This window comes from Ranitomeya variabilis, chromosome 4 (genome assembly GCF_051348905.1).
Source record: "Ranitomeya variabilis isolate aRanVar5 chromosome 4, aRanVar5.hap1, whole genome shotgun sequence".
NCBI classification, from domain to species: domain Eukaryota; kingdom Metazoa; phylum Chordata; class Amphibia; order Anura; family Dendrobatidae; genus Ranitomeya; species Ranitomeya variabilis.
The window spans coordinates 7198448-7211354 of NC_135235.1; the positions used below are offsets into that span (position 1 = coordinate 7198448).

The 12907-nt window shown below is 47.5% G+C and overlaps 1 protein-coding gene across 8 annotated transcripts in view; it reads left to right on the forward strand.

Annotated features, from left to right (window-relative positions):
• The window catches only part of SHTN1 (shootin 1), a 74996-nt gene that overhangs the window by 42585 nt on the left and 19504 nt on the right, over positions 1-12907 (forward strand). For all 8 annotated transcript variants that reach the window (XM_077257900.1, XM_077257904.1, XM_077257905.1 and 5 more), the window contains exons 11-12: positions 40-145; positions 361-443. In XM_077257900.1, the coding sequence (XP_077114015.1) occupies positions 40-145; positions 361-443 (189 nt within the window). The remainder of the gene's footprint in view (positions 1-39; positions 146-360; positions 444-12907) is intronic.

Here is a 12907-nt window from a genome sequence, read left to right on the forward strand (position 1 = left end):
CCGGGTGACACCTTCTCACCTGATTGTTTTCTGCTGCAGTTGATGAACTCCAGAAGCGATTGCATCAGGCGGAGAAAGCAGCTGCTCCCCCTCCCCCTCCGCCACCGCCTCCTCTGCCGCCACCGCCGCCACCAAACCCCATCCGGTGAGATGTACAGGAGGCCTAATCACCCTCTGATCAGGGGAGGATGTGCGGATGCTGGGTGTAGTAGTATGTGGCTGTTATGCCCTATAGAAGTATACGGGGATGATGTGCGGATGCTGGGTGTAGTAGTATGTGGCTGTATGTCCTATAGAAGTATACGGGGAGGATGTACGGATGCTGGGTGTAGTAGTATGTGGCTGTCTTCTCTTTCTCAGCTCCCTCATGTCTATAATCCGGAAGAAGTCCGTGGTGTCGGTGGCCGCAGTGAAGCCGGACGTCGCTCAGCAGCCGGACAGCGGTAAGAACGGAGGGAAGATCCTGAGCTGTGAAAGGCCGGATCCCCCACTATTCTTTTGTGCATTGTCCCAGGTGTGCGGCGGCCGGGAGAGCTCTGCGTGAGGTCGGCTGGGAGAGCGCTGCGTGCGTGAGGTCGGCCGGGAGAGCGCTGCGTGAGGTCGGCCGGGAGAGCGCTGCGTGAGGTCGGCCGGGAGAGCGCTGCGTGAGGTCGGCCGGGAGAGCTCTGCGTGAGGTCGGCCAGGAGAGCTCTGCGTGAGGTCGGCCAGGAGAGCTCTGCGTGAGGTCGGCCAGGAGAGCTCTGCGTGAGGTCGGCCAGGAGAGCGCTGCGTGAGGTCGTCTGGGAGAGCGCTGCGTGAGGTCGGCCGGGAGAGCGCTGCGTGAGTGCGTTGCGTGAGGTCGGCCGGGAGAGCGCTGCGCGAGGTCGGCCGGGAGGGCGTTGCGTGGCGGCGGCCGGGAGAGCGCTGCGTGAATGCGTTGCGTGAGGTCGGCCGGGAGGGCGTTGCGTGAGGTCGGCCGGGAGGGCGTTGCGTGAGGTCGGCCGGGAGGGCGTTGCGTGACGGCTGCCGGGAGGGCGTTGCGTGACGGCTGCCGGGAGGGCGTTGCGTGACGGCTGCCGGGAGGGCGTTGCATGATGGCAGCTGGTATCATGTTCCCCCGAAAGACCTGGAGTTAGACGGTCACGTTGGGTAATGAATCGCAGTCCACTTTAGAGATGGTGTGTTTCATCTCCTATTGTAAATGGATTTCCTTTCCTTCGTTGCTCAAAGGGTTAAGGACTCTTTACATGCTGGCGGAGACCATACAGCCTGATTGTTCTTAGCTGCAACTGCTTATCATTTGCTCCCTCTATATACAGTGGGGGAAATAAGTATTGGATCCCTTGCTGATTTTGTAAGTTTCCAGTCTCTAATTTTAAGGGTCGGTTAATTTTAACATTGAGATAAAATATAAAAAATAAAATCCAGAAAATCACATTGTATAAATTACTGTATATACTCAAGTATAAGCCGACCCCCCCCCTAATTTTGCCACAAAAAACTGGGAAAACTTAATGACTCGAGTATAAGCCTAGGGTGGAAAATGCAGCAGCTACCGGTAAATGTCAAAAATAAAAATATGGTAGATACCAATAAAAGTAAAATTAATTGAGACATCAGTAGGTTAAGTGTTTTTGAATATCCATATTGAATCAGGAGCCCCATATAATGCTGCACAAATGCTGATTATGGCCCCATAAGATGCTCCATAGAGATATTTGCCCCCATATAACGCTGCACATGGCCCCATAAGATGCTCCATAGAAATATTTGCCCCATATAATGCTGCACATGGCCCCATAAGATGCTCCATAGAGATATTTGCCCCATATAATGCTGCACATGGCCCCATAAGATGCTCCATAGAAATATTTGCCCCATATAATGCTGCACATGGCCCCATAAGATGCTCCATAGAGATATTTGCCCCATATAATGCTGCACATGGCCCCATAAGATGCTCCATAGAGATATTTGCCCCATATAATGCTGCACATGGCCCCATAAGATGCTCCATACAGACATTTGCCCCATTTGCTGTTGCTGCGATTTAAAAAAAAAAAAAAATCACATACTCGCCTCTCGTCAATCAGGCCCCCGGCACTTGCTATACTCACCTTTCCCGTTCCACCGTCGGCGTCGCTGTGTCTTCCCCGTCCTCCGCACTGACGATCAGGCAGAGGGCGGTGCACACTAATCACGTCATCGCACCCTCTGACCTGTCACTGCAGAAGACACAGCGGCGCCGACTGTAGAATGAGGAACAGGTGAATATAGCGCACTGCCCCCATCATACTCACCTGGTTCTGGCGCGGTCCCTGCAAGTTCTTCGTTCTCCGGGCGCTGGCAGCTTCTTCCTGTATTGAGCGGTCACATGGTACTGCTCATTATAGTAATGAATATGCGTCTCCACCCTTATGGGAGTGGAGTCGGGTCCATATTCATTACAGTAATGAGCGGTACCACGTGACCACTCAATACGGGAAGAAGCTGCCGGCGCCCGGAGAACCAGGAATGTGCAGGGACCGCGCCAGGAGCAGGTGATCATTATTACACAGTTGCTGCTCCCACTCCCCTGCCGACCCCTGGGAAAGACTCGAGTATAAGCCGAGAGGGGCAATTTCAGCCTAAAACAATGGGCTGAAATTCTCGGCTTATACTCGAGTATATACGGTATATAAATTTATTTGCATTTTGCAGTGAGAAATAAGTATTTGATCCCCTACCAGTCATTATGAATTCAGACCAGTTAGACTCCTAATCAACTCTTTACCTGCATTTAAGACAGTTGTCTTACATAGTCACCTTTATAAAAGACTCCTGTCCACAGACTCCATTAATCAGTCAGACTCTGACCTCTACAACATGGGCAAGACCAAAGAGCTTTATAAGGATGTCAGGGACGATCATAGACCTGCACAAAGCTGGAATGGGCTACAAAACCATAAGTAAGACGCTGGGTGAGAAGGAGACAACTGTTGGTGCAATAGTAAGAAAATGGAAGAAATACAAAATGACTGTCATTCGACATTGATCTGGGCACCATGCAAAATCTCACCTCGTGGAGTATCCTTGATCATGAGGAAGGTGAGAGATCAGCCTAAAACTACACGGGGGGGAACTTGTTAATGATCTCAAGGCAGCTGGGACCACAGTCACCAAGAAAACCACTGGTAACACATTACACCGTTAAGGTTTAAAATCCTGCAGTGCCCACAAGGTCCCGCTAATCCAGAAGGCACATATGCAGCCAGTCTGAAGTTTGCCAATGAACACCTGGAGGATTCTGTGAGTGATTGGAGAAGGTGCTGTGGTCAGATGAGACAAAAATTGAGATCTTTGGCATTAACTCAACTCGCCATGTTTGGAGGAAGAGAAATGCTGCCTATGACCCAAAGAACACCATCCCCACTGTCAAGCATGGAGGTGGAAACATTATGTTTTGGGGGTATTTCTCTAAGGGCACAGGACTTCTTCACCGTATCAATGGGAGAATGGATGGAGCCATGTACCGTAAAATCCTGAGTGACAACCTCCTTCCCTCCGCCAGGACATTAAAAATGGGTCGTGGCTGGGTCTTCCAGCAAGACAATGATCCAAAACATACAGCCAAGGCAACAAAGGAGTGGCTAAAAAAGAAGCACATTAAGGTCATGGAGTGGCCTAGACAGTCTCCAGACCTTAATCCCATAGAAAACTTATGAAGGGAGTTGAAGCTCCGAGTTGCCAAGTGACCGCCTCAAAATCTTAATGATTTAGTGATGATCTGCAAAGAGGAGTGGACCAAAATTCCTCCTGACATGTGCGCAAACCTCATCTTCAACTGCAAAAAACGTCTGCTGTGCTTGCCAACAAGGGTTTTGCCACCAAGTATTAAGTCTTGTTTGCCAGTGGAATCAAATACTTATTTCTCACTGCAAAATGCAAATTAATTTATGCAATGTGATTTCCTGGATTTTATTTTTGATATTCTGTCTCTCAATGTTAAAATTAACCGACCCTTATAATTATAGACTGTTCACATCTTTGTCAGAGAACAAACTTACAAAATCAGCAAGGGATCAAATAACTATTTCCTTCACTGTATACTGGCTTTGGGCATTTAGTCCTTGCCGGTGAAAGAGTCATTTTCCTGTGCTAAAGTTGAAGTAGAGTTGTTATAGTAGTGATCTGTGGGTTACTGTTGTACCTGTGTGTTTTTCTCCTAGTCCCTGTTCCCATTCCGCTCCTTATTCCCCCCTGTCCCTATCTTCCTCCCTATTGTTGGTTGGCGTTTTTGTATGATAGAGGTTTTCTGTTATCCCTGTTTTGTCTTTGTGGCTGGTTTACCTTTCATTTCTGTCCCAGAGCTCATGGGGGGGGGGGGGGGGGTAGGGGACAGATTAGGGTCTCAGGCCTCTCTACCTTCAAGAGTACCCTCAGGAAAGGGATAGTTAGGGTCCCAGCTCCAGGGACTGTTTGAGGCCCCCTTTCCTTACTGAAGAAGTCACAGCGTGACAGTTTCACTGGCCCCACATTTTTTATCTCGTTATGGATCTCATTGTAGCACTTGCCAAACAATTGCAGGGTCTGTCACTTGAACGGTCAGACCTGCAATCTACGGTCTCTCAGCAACAGACTTTTGGTCTGTGGGCAGTCAGGCTGAATCGAAACCTAAGATGGTTCTCCCTGATAGGTTTTCAGGGGGACAGAATACATTTATTTTGTCCTGTGAAGCCTGTAAGCTTTATTTTAGCCCGTCACGTAAGCTCCAGCAGGGAGACAGGCCATCACGTAAGTTCTAGCAGGCAGACGGGCCGTAACGTAAGCTCCAGCGGGGAGCCGGACTGTCATGTAAACTCCAGGAAGGAGACCGGCCAGCAGAGGAATTCTGCTCAGAGTTCAGTAGATGGGTGTTGTGAATTCTGCTTTTGGGCTCCCTCCGGTGGTAGTAGGTGGTAATGCAGTTGCCCCTGAGTTGCAGTCCTGGTCAGGTGTATCTGCTGATTGCAGATCTGACTGGGGTATTTAGGCGTGCAGGATTCATTAGTCCTTGCCAGTTGTCAATTGTTGTTGGGAGGTGTAGGACCTCTGCCTGGTTCCTCCTGCCTTTCTGCCAAATCAGCAAAGATAAGTGTCTGGTTCTTTTTCCCTGTGGCACACATGTTGTGTGCTTCACAATTCAGTGCTATTCTTTGTGTTTTCTTGTCCAGCTTAGATTGTGTCAGTATTTTCTCAGTCTTGCTGGATTCTCTGGAGTGGCAGATATACATTCCATGTCTTTAGTTAGATTGTGGAACTTTTTGTATTATCTGCTGTGGATATTTTTGGAAGGGTTTTAATACTGACCGCCTAGTTATCTGTCCTATCCTTTCCTATTTAGCTAGAGTGGCCTCTTTTGCTAAATCCTGTTTTCTACCTGCGTGTGTCTATTCTTCTCCTACTCACAGTCATTATTCGTGGGGGCTGCCTATCCTTTGGGGGTCTGCTGAGGCAAGATAGCATTCCCATTTCCATCTATAGGGGTATTTAGTCCCCCGGCTGTGTCGAGGTGTCTAGGGAGTGTTAGGCACACCCCACGGCTACTTCTAGTTGCGGTGTTAGTTCAGGATTGCGGTCAGTATAGGTTCCACTGACTCCAGAGAAAGTTTCATGCGGCTCCAAGGTCACCAGATCATAACAGTACAACTGGCCCATAATGAGTTAAATGCATCTCAGAAGAAGGGAAGAAAAGTGTTGAGCCATTTTTTTTTCTGCAGTCTGTTTTGTCTTTTTTCCCCTCTTTATTTATGGGTGGCTGAGGAGTCTTGTGCCAGCATGGATGTTCAGGAATTAGCTTCTCGTGTAGACCAGCTTGCTGCTAGGGTACAGGGTATTTCTGATTATATTGTTCAGACTCCTGCTTTAGAACCGAAGATTCCTACTCCTGATTTGTTTTTTGGTGATAGGTCCAAATTTTGGGGGTTTAAAAATAATTGTAAATTGTTTTTTGCTCTGAGACCGCGATCCTCCGGTGATTCCATTCAGCAGGTTAAAATTGTCATCTCCCTGCTGCGTGGTGATCCACAGGATTGGGCATTTTCCCTGGAATCTGGGAATCCGGCCTTGCTTAGTGTAGATTCCTTTTTTCAGGCTTTAGGTTTATTATATGATGAACCTAATTCTGTGGATCAAGCGGAGAAAACCTTGTTGGCCCTGTCTCAGGGTCAAGAGGCGGCAGAATTGTTTTGTCAGAAATTTAGAAAATGGTCTGTGTTGACTAAATGGAATGATGATGCTTTGGCGGCAATTTTCAGAAAGGGTCTTTCTGAATCCGTTAAAAATGTTATGGTGGGGGTTTCCCACGCCTTCCGGTCTGAGTGATTCTATGTCTCTGGCCATTCAGATTGATCGGCGCTTGCGGGAGCGTAGAACTGGGCGCGCTGTGGCGTCGTCCTCAGAGCCAATTCCTGAGTCAATGCAGTGTGATAGGATTTTGTCTAGAACGGAACGACAAGGATTCAGACGTCAGAATGGGTTGTGTTATTATTGTGGCGACGCTTCTCATGTCATTTCAGTCTGCCCTAAGCGGACTAAGAGGATCGCTACCATCAGTACTGTACAACCTAAATTTCTGTTATCGATGTCCTTGATTTGCTCATTGTCATCATTCTCTGTCATGGCGTTTGTGGATTCAGGCGCCGCCTTGAACTTAATGGATTTTGAGTTTGCCAGGCGTTGTGGTTTTCCCTTGCAGCCTTTGCAGAACCCTATTCCTTTAAGGGGGATTGATGCTACACCTTTGGCTAAAAATAAGCCTCAGTTTTGGACACAGGTGACTATGCACATGGCACCAGCCCATCAGGAAGATTGTCGATTTCTGGTGTTGCATAATTTGCATGATGTTATCGTGCTGGGTTTCCCGTGGTTGCAGGTACATAATCCTGTATTGAATTGGAAATCTATGTCTGTGACTAGTTGGGGTTGTCAGCAGGTTCATAATGATGTTCCTTTGATGTCAATCTCCTCTTCTTCCTCTTCTGAAATTCCAGAGTTTTTGTCTGATTTTCAGGATGTATTCGATGAGCCCAAGTCCAGTTCCCTTCCACCGCACAGGGACTGTGATTGTGCTATTGACTTGATTCCAGGCAGTAAGTTTCCTAAGGGTCGACTTTTCAACCTGTCTGTGCCTGAACATACCGCCATGCGGAGTTATGTTAAGGAGTCTTTGGAGAAAGGGCATATTCGGCCATCTTCTTCACCGTTAGGAGCAGGGTTTTTTTTTGTTGCTAAGAAGGATGGCTCCTTGAGACCTTGTATTGATTATCGCCTCTTGAATAAGATCACGGTCAAGTTTCAATACCCTTTACCTTTGCTTTCCGATTTGTTTGCTAGGATTAAGGGGGCTAGTTGGTTTACTAAGATTGACCTTCGGGGGGCATATAATCTTGTTCGTATTAAACAGGGTGATGAATGGAAAACTGCGTTTAATACGCCCGAAGGCCATTTTGAATACCTTGTGATGCCATTCGGGCTTACTAACGCTCCATCTGTTTTCCAATCCTTCATGCATGATATCTTCCGGACTTATATTGATAAATTCTTGATTGTATATTTGGACGATATTTTGATTTTTTCCGATGATTGGAAGTCTCATGTGGAACAGGTCAGGATGGTATTTCAGATCCTTCGTGACAATGCTTTGTTTGTGAAGGGGTCTAAGTGTCTCTGGGGTGCAGAAGGTTTCTTTTTTGGGCTTTATTTTTTCTCCCTCATCTATGGACATGGATCCGGTTAAGGTTCAGGCCATTCATGATTGGATTCAACCCACATCCGTGAAGAGCCTTCAGAAATTTTTGGGTTTTGCAAATTTTTATCGCCGTTTCATTGCTAACTTCTCCAGCGTGGTTAAACCCTTGACTGATTTGATGAAAAAAGGCGCTGATGTGGCGAATTGGCCCTCTGCGGCTGCCTCTGCCTTTCAGGAGCTTAAACGCCGATTTACTTCTGCTCCGGTGTTGCGCCAACCGGATGTTTCTCTTCCGTTTCAGGTCGAGATTGATGCTTCTGAGATTGGGGCAGGGGCCGTTTTGTCTCAGAGGGATTCTGTTGGTTCTTTGATGAAACCGTGTGCCTTCTTCTCCCGCAAGTTTTCGCCTGCTGAACGCAATTATGATGTCGGCAATCGGGAGTTGTTGGCTATGAAGTGGGCGTTTGAGGAGTGGCGACATTGGCTTGAGGGAGCTAAGCACCGTATTGTGGTCCTGACCGATCATAAGAATTTGATTTACCTCGAGTCTGCCAAACGGCTGAGTCCTAGACAGGCTCGATGGTCCTTGTTTTTTTCCCGTTTTGATTTCGTGGTTTCGTATCTTCCGGGTTCTAAGAATATTAAGGCTGATGCCCTTTCTAGGAGTTTTTTGCCTGATTCTCCTGAGGTCCTTGAACCGGTCGGCATTCTGAAAGAAGGGGTGGTCCTTTCTGCCATTTCCCCTGATTTACGGCGGGTTCTTCAGGAATTTCAGGCTGATAGACCTGACCGCTGTCCTGTGGGGAAATTGTTTGTTCCTGACAGATGGACTAGTAGAGTGATTTCTGAGGTTCACTGTTCTGTGTTGGCTGGTCATCCTGGTATTTTTGGTACCAGAGATTTGGTTGGTAGGCCCTTTTGGTGGCCTTCGTTGTCACGTGATGTGCGTTCTTTTGTGCAGTCCTGTGGGACTTGTGCGTGGGCCAAGCCTTGTTGTTCCCGTGCTAGTGGGTTACTTTTGCCATTGCCGGTCCCTGAGAGGCCTTGAACGCATATTTCTATGGATTTTATTTCTGACCTTCCGGTTTACAGAGGATGTCGGTTATCAGGGTTGTTTGTGACCGGTTTTCTAAGATGGTTCATTTGGTGCCTTTGCCTAAATTGCCTTCCTCTTCAGAGTTGGTTCCGTTGTTTTTTCAGCATGTGGTTCGTTTGCATGGTATTCCGGAGAATATTGGGTCCGACAGAGGTTCCCAGTTTGTTTCTAGGTTTTGGCGGGCCTTTTGTGCTAGGCTGGGCATTGATTTGTCTTTTTCTTCTGCATTCCATCCTCAGACAAATGGCCAGACCAAGCGAACTAATCAGACTTTGGAGACTTATTTGAGATGCTTTGTGTCTGCCGATCAGGATGATTGGGTGGCCTTTTTGCCATTGGCCGAGTTTGCCCTTAATAATCGGGCTAGTTCGGCTACTTTGGTTTCGCCTTTTTTTTGTAATTTTGTTTTTCATCCTCGTTTTTCTTCTGGGCAGGTTGAGCCTTCTGACTGTCCTGGTGTGGATTCTGTGGTTGACAGGTTGCAGCAGATTTGGGCTCATGTGGTGGACAATTTGGTGTTGTCTCAGGAGGAGGCTCAACGTTTTGCTAACCGTCGTCGGTGTGTTGGTTCCCGGCTTCGGGTTGGGGATTTGGTTTGGTTGTCTTCCCGTCATGTTCCTATGAAGGTCTCTTCCCCTAAGTTTAAGCCTCGGTTTATTGGTCCTTGTAGGATTTCTGAGATTATTAATCCGGTGTCTTTTCGATAGGCGCTTCCGGCCTCTTTTGCTATCCATAATGTCTTCCATAGATCTTTATTGCGGAAATATGTGGTGCCCGTTGTTCCCTCTGTTGATCCTCCTGCCCCCGTGTTGGTTGATGGGGAGTTGGAGTATGTGGTTGAGAAGATTTTGATTCTCGTTTTTCGAGGCGGAGGCTTCAGTACCTTTTCAAATGGAAGGGTTATGGCCAGGAGGATAATTCTTGGGTTTTTGCTTCTGATGTCCATGCTGCTGATTTGGTTCATGCTTTTCATCTGGCTCGTCCTGATCGGCCTGGGGGCTCTGGTGAGGGTTCGGTGACCCCTCCTCAAGGGGGGGGTACTGTTGTGAATTCTGCTTTTGGGCTCCCTCCGGTGGTAGTAGGTGGTAATGCAGTTGCCCCTGAGTTGCAGTCCTGGTCAGGTGAATCTGCTGATTGCAGATCTGACTGGGGTATTTAGGCGTGCAGGATTCATTAGTCCTTGCCAGTTGTCAATTGTTGTTGGGAGGTGTAGGACCTCTGCCTGGTTCCTCCTGCCTTTCTGCCAAATCAGCAAAGATAAGTGTCTGGTTCTTTTTCCCTGTGGTACACATGTTGTGTGCTTCACAATTCAGTGCTATTCTTTGTGTTTTCTTGTCCAGCTTAGATTGTGTCAGTATTTTCTCAGTCTTGCTGGATTCTCTGTAGTGGCAGATATACATTCCATGGCTTTAGATTGTGGAACTTTTTGTATTATCTGCTGTGGATATTTTTGGAAGGGTTTTAATACTGACCGCCTAGTTATCTGTCCTATCCTTTCCTATTTAGCTAGAGTGGCCTCTTTTGCTAAATCCTGTTTTCTACCTGCGTGTGTCTATTCTTCTCCTACTCACAGTCATTATTCGTGGGGGGCTGCCTATCCTTTGGGGGTCTGCTCTGAGGCAAGATAGCATTCCCATTTCCATCTATAGGGGTATTTAGTCCTCCGGCTGTGTCGAAGTGTCTAGGGAGTGTTAGGCACACCCCACGGCTACTTCTAGTTGCGGTGTTAGTTCAGGATTGAGGTCAGTATAGGTTCCACCGACTCCAGAGAAAGTTTCATGCGGCTCCAAGGTCACTAGATCATAACAGATGGGCAACTGACACCCGGTGGAACGATACTTCTCTTAGAAGTCAGTTTTGTCAGGGTCCCGTCTGAAATATTACAAGATGCACTAGCGCTTTACGAGACTCCTGATTCGTTGGAGGTGGTCATGGCTCTGACCATACGCATTGACGCCTCAGGGGTAGACCTGTGGAGACTCCTTCCCCCATGGTACTCCCTAAAATCGAGGTTCTCCTTGTGTGCCGTGAAGAAGCGATGCAATAGGAGCGGCCTCCCCTCGGTATGAGTCTCTTACGGCTTGAGGCAAACCGTGGTTGTGGGTTTTTTTTGTGGTCAAAAGGGGCATTTCACAGGGGTTTGCTCTTTTTTTACCTAAAACACTAAAAGCCGTCAGAAAACTTCTCACCTCAGGTTGTGTGGAGGATAACCACCTGGGTGTATGTCTCCTCCACATGTGTAGCTCAGTTTTTCTTACTCGCAGAAATGGTTATTGGTATGAAAACTGAGGAAATATCCATCCTCTTGGACAGTGGGCCGGGAGCCAACTTCACTGTAGTATTCTGGCGAAGTCCATCCCCATATTTGTGATTGACTCTCGGTCAGGGAAATTTTACTCCAGTGGTGCATAATGTGAACCTGCACATAGAGTTCTTCACAGGGAGCTCTTCTCTTGTTATATCTTGGAAGTATCTCTTCTCCTATTGTGCTGGGTCTTCCCTGACTAACCGTGAATAATCTGGTTATTGACTGGCCGGCCAGAGAAATAGTAAAATATCCGCAAAAATAATTGTCTGGGTGCCATCATTTCTACTGTTTCCACTAAACCATACCCTTTTTCTGCCTGATTTTGTGGATGTATTCTCAGAAAAGGGGGAACATTCTCCCCACCGTGTAGGATTGCCCCGCAAACCTGCACCCTGGAGCGAAATTACCCAAGACCAGATTATATAATCTGTCGCTGAGAGACGGGCCATGAAGGATCTCATCTGGGAGTCTGGCTGTGGGACGTATTAGACCCTCCTCTTCACCCGGCCTGTCCCTGTTTAGATTTTTGTGAGTTAAATTGGATTACTATCCGGGACTTGTACCGCTTCCCTCTCATTCCCGACTTATTTAATCAGATTGTTGGGGCAAAATGGTTCTCTAAGCTGGACCTGAGGGGAGCCTATAACCTGATTAGGATCAAGGAGGAGAATAAGTGGAAGACAGCCTTTAACGCTCCTGAAGGGCATTATGAAAACCTTGTCATGCCCTTTGGTGTGACTAATGTCCCCGCCGTTTTCCAACATTTCGTTAAGAACATTTTTCGTCACCTTGTGGGTAGATTTGTCGTGGTGTATCTGGACGATATTGTAATGTCCTCGCCCGATCTCAAGTCTCATCCGGTCCATGTCCTGCAGGTGTTACAGGTTCTGCAGGATAATAAACTGTACGCTAAGTTGGAGAAGTGTGTATTTGTCATACAAGAGGTTCTGTTCCTGGTTTCCTCGTGTCAGCGGCAGGTTTCCTGATGGACCCTGATGTGGTCTGTGCGGTTCTGGAATGGGTTCTGCCAGAAAACATGAAAGCATTACAGCGCTTCTTGGGGTTTGCTAATTACTATTATAAGTTTATTAGAAACTTCTCGTCTATTGTCAAACCCCTCACTGACATGACAAACAAAGCTACGGACTTCTCAAAGTGGTCCGACCGTGGCTGCCAGGTATTTTCTTTATGAATAAATGTTTTCCACGGCTCCTGAACACATTCAACCGATGTTTCCCAACCTTTTATTGTTGAGGTTGATGCCTCTGAGGTGAGGTCGGGGTTGTGTTGTCTCTCGTCCCCTGGTCAGTGGCATCCATGTGCCACCTTTTCTAAAAAAAAAAAAAAAATTATCGTTTGCCGAAAGGAACTATGTTGTGGGCAATAGGGAACTTTTGGTCATCAAGGTGGCTTTTGAGGAGCGGTGTCACTTTTTGGAGGGGACAGTCCACCCTGTCACTGTCATTACTGATCATCTGTTGTACCTATTAACCCCAGACAAGATAGATGATCTTTGTTTTTCACCAGACCAGAATTTTATTGTCATTTCCATCCTGAGACTAAGAACATTAAAGCTGATGCTTTGTCTCTGAGTCTCCCTGGGCTGGTTGTTCGGATGACTGTCCCTATTTTACAGGACGGGGTGATCGTCTCCGCTGGGGGATCGGAGCTGGAGGGAGAGACATTGAAGGCTCAGGGAAACGCCCTGCTTGATCTTCTGGGAAATTATTTGTACCATTGCATCCATGTCTCAAATTTTTAGGGCACATCATAGCTCGGCCCTCGCTGGTCATCCAGGTAGTAAGGCAACCGTGGA